Below are 22,945 nucleotides of genomic sequence, written 5' to 3'. Positions count from 1 at the left end.
GAGAGAGGCTCTTCTACAGGGACAGGAGAACATACATACATATCTGGCACTGTGTCGCAGCTCATCCAATCCATCTTCATCACATGAGAAATGTTTGACAAGTAGTTCAACATTGATCCTTATAGAAAGCACAACATCGTCATTGTCGTTTCCACGGAGATAAGCTCTCTCTCACTCACACACTCACACACACAGCTGTGTTCTGTTCTGCTGCTCAAAAACCATAATGAGTATGTGCCTGGGCTCTCTCCTCTGAGTCACCTCCAGTTCCACGTCCTCCCCCGTTTACCGCCACACCGCAGACTAAAACCACTGCTAACCATAGATAGGATGCATAGGTCAATTACATGAAGCTCTGCTGCTATACTGTCTACATATAGACAGGACTGAATGGCAGACTGGGTTATGTGACTAATAGACCATCCTGATTGACGAGAGGCTCCCATCAGTGTTCAGAGAGGAGCAACACTATCAGAGGCTATGATGTCCATGCTAACTGGACAGCTGGGGAATAACACAGGACCCCGTTGCTACTTCAAAGTGATATTTCCTTCCTGTGGGGAGTATGGGGATACATGTAAACATCTCGCAAGTAAACATCATGTCGTCCCTGATTGAGGGGACAAGACAATTTACTCTGCTCTCTGCTGTGCTGCCCCAGCGGGGGCCTCCTTGCGCAGCAGCACCACAGAGACACGGTCTCCCTCGACGAGCTGCGCGACACGGCCCCGGCACTAACAACTACCGCGGCGCTGCTAACAAATGCAGCGCATCGTTGAAAGGAGGCCCCTAATCAGAGATGCAATTTGTTCATTAGTGGATTACAAACGAGGCCTCCGTGCTGATATGAGAGGCCGTGATTAGCACACGCTAATTGGCTGAGTTCCTTATACTCCAGTTGAAGCTGCTCACAGGAGATGCCCCCCCCCTCCGTGGTTCGCTCCATGCTTGTTTGCGACAAATTAAGGCCAACTCAAACAATCTCTCCACAATTACAGTGTGGGGAGGGGGGGGGCTCTTGAGCACTCTGGTTTGATACCCCTCCCCTTCCTCTCCACCTCCCTACCTACCCCCCCACCCCCCTGCCGATGCCCCAATCAAAGCGCTCGGCTACACAGCCACACAGGAAAAGGCAGGACTTTGAAAAGCACGTAGAGGAAGAGGGAAGTGGAGGACCATATGCCAGCCGGCAGACTGTACTTCATTAACCATCCTCAGCCTCTTCTCCCTCTCACCATCTCTCCCCTCTTTCTTTTTGGACAAGGAGAGAGGGATGGGGGCAGTGGGGGGGGACAGAGGGGAGAGTGAAAGAAAGTGAGAGTGAAATCCCGTCCCGCTCCTTATACTAATGATCTCATTTCAATACCCAGGAGGACTCCCAACTCTAATTGATGTCAAGTGTGTGCTTTCGCTGTTAATCAAGGAGAAGGCATCAAACGGAGAGAGCCTGGCTGTGTCTGGGCTTCACGCTCTGATCACAGGCAGCCCTCGTTCTCCGGGAAATCAGCAATACGGCGCAGCCGGACCCTAATTATCCCCGTAGCAGCCGGCTGGCCAGGCGAGGGCCAGATCTGATCATACCTGCTTAATTGGAATAGCACGGCCGCTTCCAATGCTGTCCGCTCGGCCCTCCAGTCCTTTCTTGTCCCTGTCTGGCTCGCTGGCCTTCCGAGACTGTGGAGAAGGAGATAGGAGAACAAGTAGGGGTTACAGAGGCCCTCAGTTAGGCCCTCTAAAGTGTCTGAACGAGGAGCCTGAACTAAGGTCTGTTACAGACCTCTTCTAGTCTCCACATAACAGGCCTCGTCTAATGGCTGCTAGAGGTGACTGGGGTTATTATTGTGTCTATGAGTCAACTTGACCCAGTTGTTGACCTCTCTCTAAGTTGCTAAGGAACTGGGAAGTGGACATGATGCATGTGTCTGTACATTCTAGAAGGTGGTCACATACAACCTTCCCTGTGGCCCGTAGATTCTCACTAAGCCATCTACCATTTAAAAGTCCTTTAGATCATTTTGTATGTATTTAACATCCATCGTTTAATTATCTAATAATACATAGTCAACAGTGAAGAAGTAGATGTCCTGTGTGTGAGTGTGTGAGTATGTGTGAGTGTGTGTGTGTGTTTGTGTATCTGGGCTCACAGTGAAGAAGTAGATGTCCTGTGTGTGTGTGTGTGTGTGTGTGTGTGTGTGTGTGTGTGTGTGTGTGTGTGTGTGTGTATCTGGGCTCACAGTGAATAAGTAGATGTCCTGTGTGTGTGTGTGTGTGTCTGGGCTCCCAGTGAAGAAGAAGATGTCCTGTGTGTGTGTGTGTGTGTGTGTGTGTGTGTGTGTGTGTATTTGGGCTCACAGTAAAGAGGTTGGAGCGGCGTTTGGACTGCTTGCGGACGGGCGTGGGGGTGTTGGTGGTCTGGGGGACGTCGATGCGTAGCTCCTTCTGACTGGTGCTGGGGGTGGAGGGGACTGACGAGGAGTAGTCACTCAGGCTGCCGCCATTACTGGTCTGCTACAGAGACACACACACTTCTATGTACTGTATTGGTAACACTAACTTAGTTCAGAAAGAATGAGTGTATTATGGATGAGAATAAACAGAGAGAAAGAGACAGAACAATATAAAAAAGTGTGATAGTGAGAAAGAGAGAAAGTTGAACATACAGCTGGTACAGCTGGTATGTTCGCTCCTTCATAATAACATACACTACACTAGTATACAGCTGGTACAGCATCCCTCCATAATAACAGACACTACACTAGTATACAGCATCCCCCCTTCATAATAACAGACACTACACTAGTATACAGCATCCCCCTTCATAATAACAGACACTACACTAGTATACAGCATCCCTCCTTCATAATAACATACACTACACTAGAATACAGCATCCCCCCTTCATAATAACAGACACTACACTAGTATACGGCTGGTACAGCATCCCTCCATAATAACAGACACTACACTAGTATACAGCTGGTACAGCATCCCTCCATAATAACAGACACTACACTAGTATACAGCATCCCCCCTTCATAATAACATACACTACACTAGTATACAGCTGGTACAGCATCCCTCCATAATAAGACACTACACTAGTATACAGCATCCCCCCTTCATAATAACAGACACTACACTAGTATACAGCATCCCCCTTCATAATAACAGACACTACACTAGTATACAGCATCCCTCCTTCATAATAACATACACTACACTAGTATACAGCTGGTACAGCATCCCTCCATAATAACAGACACTACACTAGTATACAGCATCCCCCCTTCATAATAACAGACACTACACTAGTATACAGCTGGTACAGCATCCCTCCATAATAACAGACACTACACTAGTATACAGCATCCCCCCTTCATAATAACAGACACTACACTAGTATACAGCTGGTACAGCATCCCTCCATAATAACAGACACTACACTAGTATACAGCATCCCCCCTCCATAATAACAGACACTACACTAGTATACAGCATCCCCCCTTCATAATAACATACACTACACTAGTATACGGCTGGTACAGCATCCCTCCATAATAACAGACACTACACTAGTATACAGCATCCCCCCTTCATAATAACAGACACTACACTAGTATACAGCATCCCCCTTCATAATAACAGACACTACACTAGAATACAGCATCCCTCCTTCATAATAACATACACTACACTAGTATACAGCATCCCCCCTTCATAATAACAGACACTACACTAGTATACAGCTGGTACAGCATCCCTCCTTCATAATAACAGACACTACACTAGTATACAGCATCCCCCATTCATAATAACAGACACTACACTAGTATACAGCATTCTGCATCAGGAAAGTACTGTTACTTTGTGAAAACAACCCTGATTCTCAGGGGATGAGCTGGGCTACGGAGACAAGCTGAATGATGCTGGCTTAATGACAAATCGATGGGGGACTGAGCGCTGTGGATCGAAAACACTACAGTGTGGTAAACGGTGTGTGTGTGTGTGTGTGTGTGGATCGAAGACACGACAGGTTGGTAAACGGTGTGTGTGTGTGTGTGTGGATCGAAGACACGACAGGGTGGTAAACGGTGTGTGTGTGTGTGGATCGAAGACACGACAGAGTGGTAAACGGTGTGTGTGTATGAGGATCGAAGACACGACAGAGTGGTAAACGGTGTGTGTGTGTGTGGATCGAAGACACGACAGGGTGGTAAACGGTGTGTGTGTGTGTGTGTGGGTCGAAGACACAACAGAGTCGAAGACACGACAGGGTGATAGACGGTGTGTGTGTGTGTGTGCATGGTAAAAGAGAGATGCTGCTGCTGCTGGGAGAAGCATCTTACAGCACACCGCTGACAGAGGAAGAGGGAGGAAGAACAAATATGGACAAGGGAATGTAGTCAAGAACCTCAATGTGGCCATTTTGTTTGTGTGTCAGTAAATTGTGTCTGTCGGTAAATGTATTTGTGTGTGTGTGTGTGTGTGTGTGTGTCTGTGTGTACCTACCTGGCTGATGTGAACTGCTGCTGCCACCTGTGCAGAACACACAGAGGAGTGGCTAGGGGAGTTGGGGAGGGACTTGCACGGACCAATGGACAGCTGCTGCTTCTTCCTGGTCGCCACGATCTTCTGGGCCACTGCAACAACACAACACAGCCATCATTCAGAGGGTCTCTTCTCCCAACGGAGACACATAGCGGGCTAGACAACCTAATAGAAAAAAGAGAGAGAATAAAAGAAAGAGAAATGGAGAAAGAAGAGAGAGAGAGCTAGACCAACTAATCGAAGGAAGAGATGGATACAAGAGAGAACGAGAGTGAGAAATGGAGAGAGAAGAAAGAGAGAGAACACTAGCTAATGGTTCAGACCAGAACAGTCCATTATTCCTCATAATGCTGACGCAGGCAGCTCCAGCAGCCCTGTCTGTGAATCTCCTATCTATCTGGTCCACAGCAGAGCCCCTGTCCGCCTTCCACACACACCCCTTACCTGCTAACAGCTCCAGTGATTATTTCACAATTATTATACAGGAGAGAGAGAGGAGAGAGAGCGGGCTATCAGTGTTATTGAAAAGGGCAATGCCAATCAATGGGTGCTCAGCTGCCTCCTATCGATCCCCAGGCCCAGCGCTCTGGCCCAATCAGGGAGGGATATTCAAACGTTCCGTCATCTCCGTGGTGATTGAGGCCATTGATCCAGCCCACCGGAGGGTAGGGGGAGGGGCCTCGTAGGAGTTCAGCTGTTCAAATATACATCTCTCAGACGGAGGGGAATGCTCCTTTTACAAACTCTAACAACTAGAAAATGCAACTTCATAGACTTCTATTCTCCAAGTTTAACTTTTTTATTGAGTGAGTTGAACTTTCTGGAAATGGGTACAAAGCTGCATGGCAGTACTAGTAAAGATCCCTCACAAATGACAAACATGTCTGTGAATATATCCTCCTTCCAAGGACTTATACATGTTAAGAATCAAGAGACAAGTTATCAGAGATGATCCCATTGTGTCCATCTAGTTTGGGCAGGACAGGGTTAACAACACATCCCTCTTCCCTCAGTCTCAGATTCCATTATCCCCAGCCCCAATAAACAGGGCCGGGTTTCATTTGGTGTGAGATGAAACCATTGTTTTAATTGGGCCCATTAATGGCCTCTGTTTTAATGAGGAGCCAGTCATAAACATTTACCTTCAGGTGAGAGGGCCGTGCCAAGGGCAGGAGGAGAGACCTGCTCTCTGTGGTTAAACACTACAGTAAAACTAGACCTGCTCTCTGTGGTTACACACTACAGTAGAACTAGACCTGCTCTCTCTGTGGTTAGACACTACAGTAAAACTAGACATGCTCTCTCTGTGGTTAAACACTACAGTAAAACTAGACCCGCTCTCTCTGTGGTTAAACACTACAGTAAAACTAGACCTGCTCTCTGTGGTTAAACATTACAGTAAAACTAGACCTGCACTCTCTGTGGTTAAACACTACAGTAAAACTAGACCTGCTCTCTGTGGTTAAACACTACAGTAAAACTAGACCTGCTCTCTCTGTGGTTAAACACTACAGTACAACTAGACCTGATCTCTCTGTGGTTAAACACTACAGTAAAACTAGACCTGCTCTCTCAGTGGTTAAACACTACAGTAAAACTAGACCTGCTCTCTCTGTGGTTAAACACTACAGTACAACTAGACCTGCTCTCTGTGGTTACACACTACAGTACAACTAGACCTGCTCTCTCTGTGGTTAAACACTACAGTAAAACTAGACCTGCTCTCTCTGTGGTTAAACACTACAGTAAAACTAGACCTGCTCTCTGTGGTTAAACACTACAGTAAAACTAGACCTGCTCTATCTGTGGTTAGACACTACAGTAAAACTAGACCTGCTCTCTCTGTGGTTAGACACTACAGTAAAACTAGACCTACTCTCTCTGTGGTTAGACACTACAGTAAAACTAGACCTGCTCTCTCTGTGGTTAAACACTACAGTAAAACTAGACCTGCTCTCTCTGTGGTTAAACACTACAGTAAAACTAGACCTGCTCTCTCTGTGGTTAAACACTACAGTACAACTAGACCTGCTCTCTCTATGGTTAAACACTACAGTAAAACTAGACCTGCTCTCTCTGTGGTTAAACACTACAGTAAAACTAGACCTGCTCTCTCTGTGGTTAAACACTACAGTAAAACTAGACCCGCTCTCTCTGTGGTTAAACACTACAGTAAAACTAGACCTGCTCTCTCTGTGGTTAAACATTACAGTAAAACTAGACCTGCACTCTCTGTGGTTAAACACTACAGTAAAACTAGACCTGCTCTCTGTGGTTAAACACTACAGTAAAACTAGACCTGCTCTCTCTGTGGTTAAACACTACAGTACAACTAGACCTGATCTCTCTGTGGTTAAACACTACAGTAAAACTAGACCTGCTCTCTCTGTGGTTAAACACTACAGTAAAACTAGACCTGCTCTCTCTGTGGTTAAACACTACAGTACAACTAGACCTGCTCTCTCTGTGGTTAAACACTACAGTACAACTAGACCTGCTCTCTCTGTGGTTAAACACTACAGTAAAACTAGACCTGCTCTCTCTGTGGTTAAACACTACAGTAAAACTAGACCTGCTCTCTGTGGTTAAACACTACAGTAAAACTAGACCTGCTCTATCTGTGGTTAGACACTACAGTAAAACTAGACCTGCTCTCTCTGTGGTTAGACACTACAGTAAAACTAGACCTGCTCTCTCTGTGGTTAGACACTACAGTAAAACTAGACCTGCTCTCTCTGTGGTTAAACACTACAGTAAAACTAGACCTGCTCTCTCTGTGGTTAAACACTACAGTAAAACTAGACCTGCTCTCTCTGTGGTTAAACACTACAGTACAACTAGACCTGCTCTCTCTATGGTTAAACACTACAGTAAAACTAGACCTGCTCTCTCTGTGGTTAAACACTACAGTAAAACTAGACCTGCTCTCTCTGTGGTTAAACACTACAGTAAAACTAGACCTGCTCTCTCTGTGGTTAAACACTACAGTACAACTAGACCTGCTCTCTCTGTGGCTAAACACTACAGTAAAACTAGACCTGCTCTCTCTGTGGTTAAACACTACAGTACAACTAGACCTGCTCTCTGTGGTTAAACACTACAGTACAACTAGACCTGCTCTCTCTGTGGTTAAACACTACAGTAAAACTAGACCTGCTCTCTCTGTGGTTAACACTACAGTAAAACTAGACCTGCTCTCTGTGGTTAAACACTACAGTACAACTAGACCTGCTCTCTCTGTGGTTAAACACTACAGTACAACTAGACCTGCTCTCTCTGTGGTTAAACACTACAGTAAAACTAGACCTGCTCTCTCTGTGGTTAACACTACAGTAAAACTAGACCTGCTCTCTCTGTGGTTAAACACTACAGTACAACTAGACCTGCTCTCTCTGTGGTTAAACACTACAGTACAACTAGACCTGCTCTCTCTGTGGTTAAACACTACAGTAAAACTAGACCTGCTCTCTCTGTGGTTAAACACTACAGTAAAACTAGACCTGCTCTCTGTGGTTAAACACTACAGTAAAACTAGACCTGCTCTATCTGTGGTTAGACACTACAGTAAAACTAGACCTGCTCTCTCTGTGGTTAGACACTACAGTAAAACTAGACCTGCTCTCTCTGTGGTTAGACACTACAGTAAAACTAGACCTGCTCTCTCTGTGGTTAAACACTACAGTAAAACTAGACCTGCTCTCTCTGTGGTTAAACACTACAGTAAAACTAGACCTGCTCTCTCTGTGGTTAAACACTACAGTACAACTAGACCTGCTCTCTCTATGGTTAAACACTACAGTAAAACTAGACCTGCTCTCTCTGTGGTTAAACACTACAGTAAAACTAGACCTGCTCTCTCTGTGGTTAAACACTACAGTAAAACTAGACCTGCTCTCTCTGTGGTTAAACACTACAGTACAACTAGACCTGCTCTCTCTGTGGTTAAACACTACAGTAAAACTAGACCTGCTCTCTCTGTGGTTAAACACTACAGTAAAACTAGACCTGCTCTCTGTGGTTAAACACTACAGTAAAACTAGACCTGCTCTATCTGTGGTTAGACACTACAGTAAAACTAGACCTGCTCTCTCTGTGGTTAGACACTACAGTAAAACTAGACCTGCTCTCTCTGTGGTTAGACACTACAGTAAAACTAGACCTGCTCTCTCTGTGGTTAAACACTACAGTAAAACTAGACCTGCTCTCTCTGTGGTTAAACACTACAGTAAAACTAGACCTGCTCTCTCTGTGGTTAAACACTACAGTACAACTAGACCTGCTCTCTCTATGGTTAAACACTACAGTAAAACTAGACCTGCTCTCTCTGTGGTTAAACACTACAGTAAAACTAGACCTGCTCTCTCTGTGGTTAAACACTACAGTAAAACTAGACCTGCTCTCTCTGTGGTTAAACACTACAGTACAACTAGACCTGCTCTCTGTGGTTAAACACTACAGTACAACTAGACCTGCTCTCTCTGTGGTTAAACACTACAGTAAAACTAGACCTGCTCTCTCTGTGGTTAACACTACAGTAAAACTAGACCTGCTCTCTGTGGTTAAACACTACAGTACAACTAGACCTGCTCTCTCTGTGGTTAAACACTACAGTACAACTAGACCTGCTCTCTGTGGTTACACACTACAGTACAACTAGACCTGCTCTCTCTGTGGTTAAACACTACAGTAAAACTAGACCTGCTCTCTCTGTGGTTAAACACTACAGTACAACTAGACCTGCTCTCTCTGTGGCTAAACACTACAGTACAACTAGACCTGCTCTCTATGTGGTTAAACACTACAGTAAAACTAGACCTGCTCTCTGTGGTTAAACACTACAGTACAACTAGACCTGCTCTCTCTGTGGTTAAACACTACAGTAAAACTAGACATGCTCTCTCTGTGGTTAAACACTACAGTACAACTAGACCTGCTCTCTGTGGTTAAACACTACAGTAAAACTAGACCTGCTCTCTCTCTGTGGTTAAACACTACAGCAAACCTAGACCTGCTCTCTCTGTGGTTAACACAACAGTAAACCTCTGAGCCTCTGTGGTAAAACTCAGTCCCCAGTTCAATCGCGTGAACCTGGTAGGCAAACACTGGTAAAATGCAGAGCCAATTGTTCAATCAAAACCGATAACCAGATATCCCGGCATATGCCCAAAATCTTCTTTCCATGCAGTAGAGATGGTTTGAATCCATATCACAATACTGAAACACAATGAATTACCCGACAACCCTGAACACAACCTGAAATAACTCTGTCTTTACAAGACCTCCATGGACAACAGCCAGCCATTGGACAACAGTGAAGTAGACTAGACGGAGCTGATCTGTAGAAGATATATGTGATACAGGTCCACACACACAGCCAGGCCTGGGCTGTATATTACTTTAAGTGTTAAGAACAGTTATGATAAGGCTGGGTTAAATATTTAAACTGCACGGCTAATACCATTTAACTTTAACCATCAATCTTACTTCTCCTCTGAGAGGCTGCCATTTATTCTAATGGAAACGTCTCCCCTCTGATCAGATTTATGGCAGACTGGAGGAGAGGAGGGCCCAGAGCTAACTGCTACAGACCAGGCAGCCTGGAGGAGAGGAGAGCCCAGAGCTAACTGCTACAGACCAGGCAGACTGGAGGAGAGGAGAGCCCAGAGCTAACTGCTACAGACCAGGCAGCCTGGAGGAGAGGAGAGCCCAGAGCTAACTGCTACAGACCAGGCAGACTGGGGGAGAGGAGAGCCCAGAGCTAACTGCTACAGATCAGGTAACTTAATGCATTTTAACACCAGTCAGTCAGCCAGGCATCATAAGTATGTTTATATAGTCTACACCAGGGGTCTACACAAGGGGTTCACCATTTTGATCAAATTATTTTAATGACACCATCATGTAAAAAGCAGCCAATGTTTACTTTTTTCATTGGGGCTATGACAGTCTATTACAAACCAGTCTGACAGTCTATTACAACCCAGTCTGACAGTCTATTACAAACCAGTCTGACAGTCTATTACAAACCAGTCTGACAGTCTATTACAAACCAGTCTGACAGTCTATTACAACCCAGTCTGACAGTCTATTACAAACCAGTCTGACAGTCTATTACAAACCAGTCTGACAGTCTATTACAAACCAGTCTGACAGTCTATTACAAACCAGTCTAACAGTCTATTACAAACCAGCCTGACAGTCTATTACAAACCAGCCTGACAGTCTATTACAAACCAGCCTGAGTCTATTACAAACCAGCCTGACAGTCTATTACAAACCAGTCTGACAGTCTATTACAAACCAGCCTGACAGTCTATTACAAACCAGCCTGACAGTCTATTACAAACCAGCCTGACAGTCTATTACAAACCAGCCTGACAGTCTATTACAAACTAGCCTGACAGTCTATTACAAACCAGCCTGACAGTATATTACAAACCAGTCTGACAGTCTATTACAAACCAGCCTGACAGTCTATTACAAACCAGTCTGACAGTCTATTACAAACCAGTCTGACAGTCTATTACAAACCAGTCTGACAGTCTATTACAAACCAGTGTGACAGTAGCTGTGACAGTAGCTTTGAGAGTAGATTTAATGCCTGGTTTTGTCCACTCTGATCTAATGAGGCTTGTGGGTACCGTAGAGGGTAACAGGAGACACATCCGTGTTCCTGAGAGTCTGATCTTTCAGTGATGGGGTCATAACATTTTGGAGCTTAAACCTTTCAAAAGGATTGAGCCACATTTGTAAGGAGAAAACAGAAACCGCTCTGTTTATTACAACCACATCTAGTGGTTGCCGGAGGTTACTGATGTAACCCCGGTTCTATGAACCAAGCAAAATTTGTAAAATGTATTTCAGAGTTTCTCTTGCGACCCCATTTTCAAAATCAGGCGACCCCCTTATGGGGTTCAGATCCCTAGTTTGAGAAACACTGCACTACACTGTTGCCATTCGTTTATTTTTTTTAAATTAAATTACAATTGTATTGGTCATAATAAAATAACAATAGCGAGGCTATATACAGGGGGTACTGGTACCGAGTCGAAGTGCGGAGGTACTGGTTAGACGAGGTAATTGAGGTAATATGTATATGTAGGGGTAAAGTGACTATGCATAGATAGAACAGTGAGTAGCAGCAGAGTAAAAAAAAAAAAAAAGGGGGGGGGGGGTGGGTCAATGTAAATAGTCCAGGTAGCCATTTGAATAACTGTTTAGCAGTCTAATGGCTTGGGGGTAGCAGCTGTTTTGGAGCCTTTTAGGGCCTAGACTTGGTGCTCCGGTACAGGTCAAAGAGTTTGTTTACCAATTGTGCATTATGATTTTGTGTGAAATACACCGAGGGGGGAGAGAGCGCTAACAGGCTGAAGGGGGAGAGAGAGCGCTAACAGGCTGAGGGGGGAGAGAGAGCGCTAACAGGCTGAGGGGGGAGAGAGAGCGCTAACAGGCTGAGGGGGAGAGAGAGCGCTAACAGGCTGAGGGGGGAGAGAGAGCGCTAACAGGCTGAGGGGGGAGAGAGTGCGCTAACAGGCTGAAGGGGGAGAGAGAGCGCTAACAGGCTGAGGGGGGAGAGAGAGCGCTAACAGGCTGAGGGGGGAGAGAGAGCGCTAACAGGCTGAGGGGGGAGAGAGAGCGCTAACAGGCTGAGGGGGGAGAGAGTGCGCTAACAGGCTGAGGGGGGAGAGAGAGCGCTAACAGGCTGAGGGGGGAGAGAGAGCGCTAACAGGCTGAGGGGGGAGAGAGTGCGCTAACAGGCTGAGGGGGGAGAGAGAGCGCTAACAGGCTGAGGGGGGAGAGAGTGCGCTAACAGGCTGAGGGGGGAGAGAGAGCGCTAACAGGCTGAGGGGGGAGAGAGAGCGCTAACAGGCTGAGGGGGAAGAGAGTGCGCTAACAGGCTGAGGGGGGAGAGAGTGCGCTAACAGGCCGAGGGGGGAGAGAGAGCGCTAACAGGCCGAGGGGGGAGAGAGAGCGCTAACAGGCTGAGGGGGGAGAGAGAGCGCTAACAGGCTGAGGGGGGAGAGAGAGCGCTAACAGGCTGAGGGGGGAGAGAGAGCGCGAACAGGCTGAGGGGGGAGAGAGAGCGCAAGCGCTAACAGGCTGAGGGGGGAGAGAGAGCGCTAACAGGCTGAGGGGGGAGAGAGAGCGCTAACAGGCTGAGGGGGGAGAGAGAGCGCTAACAGGCTGAGGGGGGAGAGAGAGCGCTAACAGGCTGAGGGGGGAGAGAGAGAGCTAAAAGGCTGAGGGGAGAGAGAGCGCTAACAGGCTGAGGGGGGAGAGAGAGCGCTAACAGGCTGAGGGGGGAGAGAGCGCTAACAGGCTGAGGGGGGAGAGAGAGCGCTAACAGGCTGAGGGGGGAGAGAGTGTCAACAGGCTGGGGGGGGGGGGGGGCGCTAACAGGCTGAGGGGGGGAGAGAGCACGAACGAACAGGCTGAGGGGGGGAGAGCGCTAACAGGCTGAGGGGGGAGAGAGAGCGCTAACAGGCTGAGGGGGGAGAGAGAGCGCTAACAGGCTGAGGGGGAGAGAGAGCGCTAACAGGCTGAGGGGGGGAGAGCGCTAACAGGCTGAGGGGGGGAGAGAGCACGAACAGGCTGAGGGGGGAGAGAGAGCGCTAACAGGCTGAGGGGGGAGAGAGCTAACAGGCTGAGGGGGGAGAGAGCTAACAGGCTGAGGGGGGAGAGAGCTAACAGGCTGAGGGGGGAGAGAGCTAACAGGCTGAGGGGGGAGAGAGCTAACAGGCTGAGGGGGGAGAGAGCTAACAGGCTGAGGGGGGAGAGAGCTAACAGGCTGAGGGGGAGAGAGCGCCAACAGGCTGAGGGGGGAGAGAGCTAACAGGCTGAGGTGGTGCGACAGCTAACCTTTTCCCTCCAACACCCAACTGGACAGAGTGTGAAAAAAGAGAGAGGGACGGACACACACAGAAAGCGAGAGAGAGATAGAGAGGAAGAGAGAGAGAAAGTGGTGGTGAGGGTGCGGTCAGGGTGGTTAGTGCAGGCCTGCTATAAATATTAACTAATGAGTCAGAAGGAGCTAACGTGTCAGATAATGAGGCGCTAGCTGTGGCCTGCCGTGTGTATGTGTGTGTGTGTGTGTGTGTGGCGCCTGCCAGGGATCCACTGGGGAAAAGGTCACTATTGTACCTCACTTATAACCCAGTAATTAGACCATCCTCCATTAGACCTGCCCTCTTACTCACTATCTTTTCTCTCTCTCTGCCAGGGGCCCCACATCGCAGACGAGGCCCACGTTAACCAAAATAAGGGCCCCACATTGACAAACAGACACAGAGGCCCCACAAGAGCTACGTACGGTCACACATGGATAGTGTTGTGTACTGCTGCAGCGCCTCATGTCTGTCTTCGTCGACTGTTAGCAGGGCGCCCGCTGTGCCGCCAGGCCAGGGGAAACACTGATCTACTCCGACAGGCCCTTAGATTTGTTATCAAAACAATCCACAGCTAATTTGTCTTAATAACCGCCCTCATCTTGACAGACACTCATTTCCCTCTGTGTGAGGACTGAGGAACATAGCCCCTTCTGTTTCCACAGATGAGATAGATATTTGGTCGGAATTTTAGAAACAATGGCTAGGTATGTTGCCATGGTAACTAGCGTACATGTGAATACACTGGGTTAAAGTGGAACTGACAGATTTGCAGATATGAAACAGACAATCATAATATCAGTCAAAAATATCAAATTCCCAGTTTATGCTGCAAAACCAACTTTATAAGAGGTTTTAAAAATAGTTTATATTTGACTCAGCGTTCCATGACGTACGCTAAGGCATTGTTGTCAGAATAGATGGATGCAGTTCAATGAATGATTAATATAATTCACCAATACATTTCTTGGTAGTCCAAAAAATATTACTATCAGGTTATAAGAGGGCAGCAGAGATGAACACCAGTGTCAATGTCATTCAGAGATACAGGTATAGAGGTGATAGGATCTACTTTGCACCACAGAAGCCAGTTCATTTGGCCTGATTGTCGTAAATCACCTTCACCATGCGCGGTTTCATCAACAAGTTGACTGATTTCCTAGTTCTCTGGGGTTGATCTGCAATGACTGGATTCAGAACTTCTAGACTTGGTGAAATACAGGGGCATTAGAATCCTGACTGTGTCCATTATAACACAGTCACTAACACTAATTACAGCAATAGAAGGTATACGACAGTGACAATACCGTAAATCAGTGTCCCTGGAGCGCGTGAGTATGTGTGTGAATCCTTCTGTGTGTGTGTGTGTGTGTGTTCCGGCAAGAGGACAAGGAGGCTTCTCAGCTCGTTAGTGTGTGCTAACGAAGCACTGCGTCCCGGCTCTGACACGTGGGCGGCTGCAGCGGTGCGCGCGACTTGCCATGGCGACCGTAATTAGGATAATTAAATTAGCGCGCTGATGGACGAGGGGCCAGAGCGCTGTCAGGATCCCTGTCACCCCCCCGCTACATCCCCTTCCCATGGAACACCACCCCCATCACACCCCATCCCTCAGACAGACAGCCTGCCCAGACAGACAGCTTGCCCAGGCCCCCAGACAGACAGCCTGCCCAGGCCCTCAGACAGACAGCCTACCCAGGCCCTCAGACAGACAGCCTGCCCAGACAGACAGCTTGCCCAGGCCCCCAGCCTGCCCAGGCCCCCAGACAGACAGCTTTCCCAGGCCCCCAGCCTGCCCAGGCCCTCAGACAGACAGCTTGCCCAGGCCCCCAGCCTGCCCAGGCCCCCAGACAGACAGCCTGCCCAGGCCCCCAGACAGACAGCTTGCCCAGGCCCCCAGCCTGCCTAGGCCCTCAGACAGACAGCCTGCCCAGGCCCTCAGACAGACAGCCTGCCCAGGCCCTCAGACAGACAGCCTGCCCAGGCCCTCAGACAGACAGCCTGCCCAGGCCCTCAGACAGACAGCCTGCCCAGGCCAAAGCCCCTGACCGGATACACATAACGACCTGTGATGCTCTGTGTCATAGACAAGTACAGTGCCATCAGAAAGTATTCACACCCCTCGTCTTTTTACACATTTGGTTGAGTTACAGCCCGAATTTAAAATGGATGACATTTATATTTTGTCGTCACTGGCCTACACACAATACCCCATAATGTCAAAGTGGAATTCTGTTTTTTAAATGAAAAGCTGAAATGTCTATAAGTATTCAACTCCATTGTTATGGCAGGCCTAAATAAGTTCAAGAGGAGAAGTGCTTAGCAGTCACGTAGGAAGTTGCATGGACTCTGTGTGTAATAGTATTTAACATGATGTTTTAATGACTACCTCATCTCGGTAACCCACATATACAAATATCTGTAAGGTCCCTCAGTCAAGCAGTGCATTTCAAACACATATTCAACCACAAAAAACAGGGAGGTTTTCTAATGCCTCGCAGAGAAGTGCACCTATTGGTAGATGGGTACAACAACAACCACAAAAAACAGGGAGGTTTTCTAATGCTTCGCAGAGAAGTGCACCTATTGGTAGATGGGTACAACAACAACAACAAAAAACAGACATATCCCTTTGAGCATGAAGTTATTAATTACACTTTGGAAGGTGTATCAATACACCCAGTCACTACAAAGATACAGGCACCCTTCCTAACTCAGCTGCCAGAGAGGAAGGAAACCGCTCAGGGATTTCACCATGAGGCCAAAACAGTTACAGAGTTTAATGGCTATGATAGGAAAAAACGGAGGATGGATACACAACATTATAGTTACTCCACAATATCAAACTAAATGACAGAGTGAAAAGGAGGAAGCTGGTACAGAATACAAATATTCTAAAACATGCATCCTGTTTGCAGCAAGGCACTAAAGTAATACTGCAAAAAATGTGGCAAAGAAATTCACTTTTTGTCCTAAATACAAAGTGTTATGTTTGGGGCAAATCCATTACAACACATTACTGAGTACCACTCTCCATATTTTCAAGCATAGTGGTGGCTGCATCATGTTAAGGGTATGCTTGTAATTGTTGTAAGGAACGGGTTTTTCAGGATAAAAAAATAAATGGAATGGAGCAAAGCACAGGCAACATCATAGAGGAAAACCTGATTCAGTCTGCTTTCCACCAGACACTGGGAGATTAATTCACCTTTCAGCAGGACAATAACCTAAAACACAAGGACAAATCTACACGAGTTGCTTACCAAGAAGACAGTGAATGTTCCTGAGTGGGCGAGTAACAGTTTTGACTTGAATCTACTTGAAAAATCTATGACAAGACCTGAAAATGGTTGTCTAGCAATGATCAACAACCAATTTGACAGAGCTTGAAGAATTTTGAAAATAATAAAAATGGGCAAATGTTTTACAATCCAGGTGTGGAAAGCTCTTAGACTTACCCAGAAAGACTCACAGCTGTAAATGCTGCCGAAGTCTTGACTCAGGAGGGTGAATACTTACGTAAATGAGATGTGTATTTCATTTTCAATAACGGTGCAAAATGTCTAAAAACATGTTCTTACTTTGTCATTATGTGGTATTTTATAAGGATCCCCGTTAGCTGTTGTTAAAGCAGCAGCTCTCCCTGGGGTCCAACACACAACATGATACACAATGACATAATACAGAACATCATTAGACAAGAACAGCTCAAGGACAGAACTACATACATTTTTAAAAGGCACACGTAGCCTATATATCAATGCATACGCCCAAACTATCTAGCTCCAATAGGGGAGAGGCGTTGTGCTGTGAGGTGTTGCTTTATCGTTTTTTTTAAACCAGATGTGCTGTTTATTTGAGCAATATGAGATGGAACTGAGTTCCATGCAATAAGGGCTCTATATAATACTGTATGCTTTCTTGAATTTGATTTGGGGACTGTGAAAAGACCCCTGGTGGCATGTCTGGTGGGATAAGTGTGTGTGTCAGAGCTGTGTGTAAGTTGACTATGCAAACTATGTAATTTTCAACACGTTCATGTTTCTAATAAAAAGAAGAAGTGATGCAGTCAGTCTCTCCTCAACTCTTAGCCAAGAGAGGGGCGGCAGGGTAGCCTAGTGGTTAGAGCGTTGGACTAGTAACCGGAAGGTTGCAAGTTCAAATCCCCGAGCTGACAAGGTAAAAATCTGTCATTCTGCCCCTGAACAGGCACTGTTCCTAGGCCGTCATTGAAAATAAGAATTTGTTCTTAACTGACTTGCCTAGTAAAATAAAGGTACCACACAACTGGAGTGTTGTGTCAAAAAAGCAGAGCATCTCTTTATTCTGACTTTCAGACCACTCCCCAGACCTCTCCCCATCTTTACAACCACTGAATTATGGGTGAGGGGGAAAAATGTTTTTAGAAAATGCTGAATTCAGGCTCTAACAAAAAAATGTGGAATAAGTCTAGGGGTATGCACTGTACACATTAATACACTCCTGCCATGTGGTTCTACCATGAGAACCTCTGACCCCACAAAAACGCTGAACCACGAAAGCATAGTGACAGGACCGCTACATAGCTAGCACGCACGCACGCACAAACACACACAGCACCGCACTCTGCCAAAACAAACAAATCCTCTTCATTTGCCCCTCCCCCATCACATAAATCTAAGCAGCATGTAGATGACTGTGTATCTGTGCCAATTATTTTAATGGTAAATGTTCTGACCACTCAGGCAACAGGATCATGTATTTTATCCCTGTTCACACATTACAACTCATTGTGTCCCTGTTCACACATTACAACTCATTGTATCCCTGTTCACACATTACAACTCATTGTGTCCCTGTTCACACATTACAACTCATTGTATCCCTGTTCACACATTACAACTCATTGTATCCCTGTTCACACATTACAACTCATTGTGTCCCTGTTCACACATTACAACTCATTGTATCCCTGTTCACACATTACAACTCATTGTATCCCTGTTCACACATTACAACTCATTGTGTCCCTGTTCACACATTACAACTCATTGTATCCTTGTTCACACATTACAACTCATTGTATCCCTGTTCACACATTACAACTCATTGTATCCCTGTTTACACATTACAACTCATTGTCTGTTTTATTTGATTTAAAACAAGACTTGGCATTATTTTACTGTTATTTTGAATTTCCATAAAGTCCCATTGGAATCGTGTCAAATTAGTGCAGGTCAACATTACCTTATGGCATGGCGATTCATAGCCTATATGAGCATGTGGTTCAAAATGAACGTATGTAGCGTGAGTAAATGATGGTATACATATCGTATGTCTAACAGAAATCGATCCATAGTTAAAGTGAGATCACGGACTAAACATGCAAGGCTGCAAAGATCAATACACAAAATGTGTTGAGGAATGATTCCTGTTTTATAAATTGCAGCTTCATTTTCAACGGTCTGCTACACTATTCCCCTGGCGATGAATTAAGGGAGACGGGCTAAATCTACAACACCTCCATTTATCATCTGTGATTTAAAACGCCATTTATCTGCACAACGACTGAGTGGTGAAAGTCAGACAAATAATGTCATTCTAAACAGACCTGTTTCTCGATGCGGTGCCGTACACCAGCAAATAAAACAGTCAGAATTATACTGAAAACAATACTAATATTAAAAGAATAGTAATCTTTACCATCATAACAAAAACCCACAGTTCCTTCCATCCAAAGCACGTGTCACATGATGTGAGGGAATTGAACCCAGCACCTTAATATAGACACAGCTATCTGGACCACACTACAAACACACCACAGGGCTCGGAGCAGACATAACGGGCTCCAACAGTGTGTGTGTGTGTGTGAGAATAGAGTATGAGCCCTACAGTCAGGCGAATAAGCTCCACAATCAAAAGGTCACCTTTAATAAAACAAAATGGAGTCTGAGATACATTCAGAGACCGTGAGTAGATGAGAAGAACACAGGAGGTAGATGACTAGAGATGATGCTATTGGTCCTCTATTACAGGAGAATTAGTGTGGGGGTGGGGGGGGCCTCATACGATCGCCTCGGACCAATTATTTTTGTTGAGCATCTTAACCACATCCTCCTCTAACGAAGGCAGAGAGGCAGAGAGCCCCCGCCACACATCGTCATTACTACAGTCCTCCGTCTCCAAATTAAGGTCATGTAAAGGAGTAATTATGGCAAATGTGCAGCTTGGATGCAAGAGGGAAGGGAGGCTAATTCAGGCAAACTCAAGCGTGTGTGTGTGTGTGCATACATGTACTTGGCGCACACACACACACACAGAGAGAGCGAGAGCGAGAAAAAGAGAGATACACACACCTCTGGGCAGAAAAGTGCTGCCAAGGCGCGGCTGTGGCACAAAACATTAAAATAATCATTTTGGTACTCATCAATGAATTCCACTGTAGTGGATCCTTCTAAAAGGCGTGATTAATTGAGGATAATTAAATGAAAAAGGAGACAGTGTCACTAATAAGGATTTTAGACTTGTTTTCTTGGCATTCATTTACCACAGATGACTTGGCTGTGAGACACGCCCACACTCACACCCTGAGAATGACAGTAGATTTGGCTTCACCAGCAGTGTAACAACTAACAGGATAATAGCAGGGTATTGAGTCTCTAAAGCTCCCTTCTGGGTCAGCAGCACACAGAGGATTTACACACTGACAACTACGAGGCCGCACACGACTCCAACGCCATCATTAAGTCTGCCGACGACACGACGGCGGTAGGCCTGACCACCGACGACGATGAGACGACCTACAGGGAGGAGGTCATTGACCTGGCAGTGTGGTGCCAGGACAACAACGTGTCCCTCAACGTCAGCAAGACAAAGGAGCTGATCGGGGACTACAGGAAACAGAGGGCCGAGCACGCCTCCATTCACATACACGGGGCTGTGGTGGAGCAGGTGGAGAGCTTCAAGTTCCTCGTGTCCACATCACTAAGGAATTAACATGTTCCACACACACCAACACAGCCGAGGAAACAGTGCCTCCCCATTCAGGAGGCTGAAATGATTCTGCATGGGTCCTCAGATCCTCAGAAAGTTCTACAGCTGCACCATTGAGAGCATCTTGACTGGCTGCATCACCTCTTAGTATGGAAACTGCTCTGTATCCGACCACAAGACGATACAGAGGGTTGTGAGAACGGCCCAGTACATCACTGAGACCGAGCTCCCTGCTATCCAGGACCTCTATAAAAAAAAGCCAAAGACTCCAGCCACCCCAGTCATAGACTGTTCTCTCTGCTACCACACAGCAAGCGGTACCGGGGCACCAAGTCTGGAACAAACAGGACCCTGAACAGCGTGTACCCTTAAGCCATAAGACTGCTAAACAGTTAGTTAAATAGTTAACCAATTGCTCCCTGGACTATCTGCATTGACCATTTTTGCACTAACCTCTGTTGACTCACATACGCTGATGTTTCAGTTTATTATCATCCTGTTGTCTAGTCACTTTCTCTACCGATATGTACATATCTACCTCAATTACCTCGTACTCCTGCACATTGACTCCCTACTGGTACCCCGTGTATATAACCAAGTTATCATTGACTCAGTACTGGTACCCCGTGTATATAACCAAGTTATCATCGACTCAGTACTGGTACCCCGTGTATATAACCAAGTTATTATCGACTCAGTACTGGTACCCCGTGTATATAACCAAGTTATCATTGACTCAGTACTGGTATCCCGTGTATATAACCAAGTTATCATTGACTCAGTACTGGTACCCCGTGTATATAACCAAGTTATCATCGACTCAGTACTGGTACCCCGTGTATATAACCAAGTTATTATCGACTCAGTACTGGTACCCCGTGTATATAACCAAGTTATCATTGACTCAGTACTGGTACCCCGTGTATATAACCAAGTTATCATCGACTCAGTACTGGTACCCCGTGTATATAACCAAGTTATCATCGACTCAGTACTGGTACCCCGTGTATATAACCAAGTTATTATCGACTCAGTACTGGTACCCCGTGTATATAACCAAGTTATCATTGACTCAGTACTGGTATCCCGTGTATATAACCAAGTTATCATTGGCTCGGTACTGGTACCCCGTGTATATAACCAAGTTATCATCGACTCAGTACTGGTACCCCGTGTATATAACCAAGTTATCATCGACTCAGTACTGGTACCCCGTGTATATAACCAAGTTATCATCGACTCAGTACTGGTACCCCGTGTATATAACCAAGTTATTATCGACTCAGTACTGGTACCCCGTGTATATAACCAAGTTATCATTGACTCAGTACTGGTATCCCGTGTATATAACCAAGTTATCATTGGCTCGGTACTGGTACCCCGTGTATATAACCAAGTTATCATCGACTCAGTACTGGTACCCCGTGTATATAACCAAGTTATCATCGACTCAGTACTGGTACCCCGTGTATATAACCAAGTTATCATTGACTCAGTACTGGTACCCCGTGTATATAACCAAGTTATCATTGACTCCCTACTGGTACCCTGTGTATATAACCAAGTTATCATTGACTCCCTACTGGTACCCCGTGTATATAACCAAGTTATCATCGACTCAGTACTGGTACCCCGTGTATATAACCAAGTTATCATTGACTCAGTACTGGTACCCCGTGTATATAGCCAAGTTATTATCGACTCAGTACGGGTACCCCGTGTATATAGCCAAGTTATTATCGACTCAGTACTGGTACCCCGTGTATATAGCTAAGTTATTATCGACTCAGTACTGGTACCCCGTGTATATAACCAAGTTATCATTGACTCCCTACTGGTACCCCGTGTATATAGCCAAGTTATTATCGACTCAGTACTGGTACCCCGTGTATATAGCTAAGTTATTATCGACTCAGTACTGGTATTCCGTGTATATAACCAAGTTATCATTGACTCCCTACTGGTACCCCGTGTATATGGCCAAGTTATCATTGACTCAGTACTGGTACCCCGTGAATATGGCCAAGTTATCATCAACTCAGTACTGGTACCCCGTGAATATGGCCAAGTTATCATCAACTCAGTACTGGTACCCCGTGTATATGGCCAAGTTGACACTGGGATGGTATCTATCTAGAGCCGGCTGCATCTGCTGCACTCACCAAAACAGTGACCGGCTGTTACAATCATCTCACTGTATATAAACTAACCCCCGCGCACGCACACACACACACACACACACCTCATCAAATCCCAGAGAAGTGTGTGCTGCAGGGCCGGGGTTCCCTTAGAGAGAATAAGTCAACTAAACATCTTCAGATCCAGCTGATTTCCCTGGAGTAGGAATAGATCTGGAGGCTGCTGTCAGTCAGTCAGTCTGGAGGCTGCTGTCAGTCTGGAGGCTGCTGTCAGTCTGGAGGCTGCTGTCAGTCAGTCAGTCAGTCTGGAGGCTGCTGTCAGTCAGTCAGTCAGTCAGTCAGTCAGTCAGTCTGGAGGCTGCTGTCAGTCTGGAGGCTGCTGTCAGTCAGTCAGTCTGGAGG

At 46.1% G+C, this 22,945-nt stretch overlaps 1 protein-coding gene across 7 annotated transcripts in view; it reads right to left on the bottom strand.

Annotated features, from left to right (window-relative positions):
• Window positions 1-22,945, bottom strand: part of LOC110527298 (arf-GAP with GTPase, ANK repeat and PH domain-containing protein 1) — a 249,244-nt gene that overhangs the window by 95,237 nt on the left and 131,062 nt on the right. For 5 of the 7 annotated variants that reach the window (XM_036982301.1, XM_036982302.1, XM_036982299.1 and 2 more), the window contains 3 exons: window positions 4,510-4,640; window positions 2,353-2,508; window positions 1,582-1,674 (listed from right to left, as the gene is read on the bottom strand). In XM_036982301.1, coding sequence (XP_036838196.1) covers window positions 1,582-1,674; window positions 2,353-2,508; window positions 4,510-4,640 — 380 coding nt within the window. The remainder of the gene's footprint in view (window positions 1-1,581; window positions 1,675-2,352; window positions 2,509-4,509; window positions 4,641-22,945) is intronic. The other 2 variants (XM_036982303.1, XM_036982298.1) reach the window with 1 other exon arrangement.

The sequence above is a fragment of the Oncorhynchus mykiss genome, chromosome 7 (genome assembly GCF_013265735.2).
Source record: "Oncorhynchus mykiss isolate Arlee chromosome 7, USDA_OmykA_1.1, whole genome shotgun sequence".
NCBI classification, from domain to species: domain Eukaryota; kingdom Metazoa; phylum Chordata; class Actinopteri; order Salmoniformes; family Salmonidae; genus Oncorhynchus; species Oncorhynchus mykiss.
The sequence above is the reverse complement of the archived record's forward strand: the minus strand, read 5'-3'. Positions and strand labels throughout refer to the sequence as shown.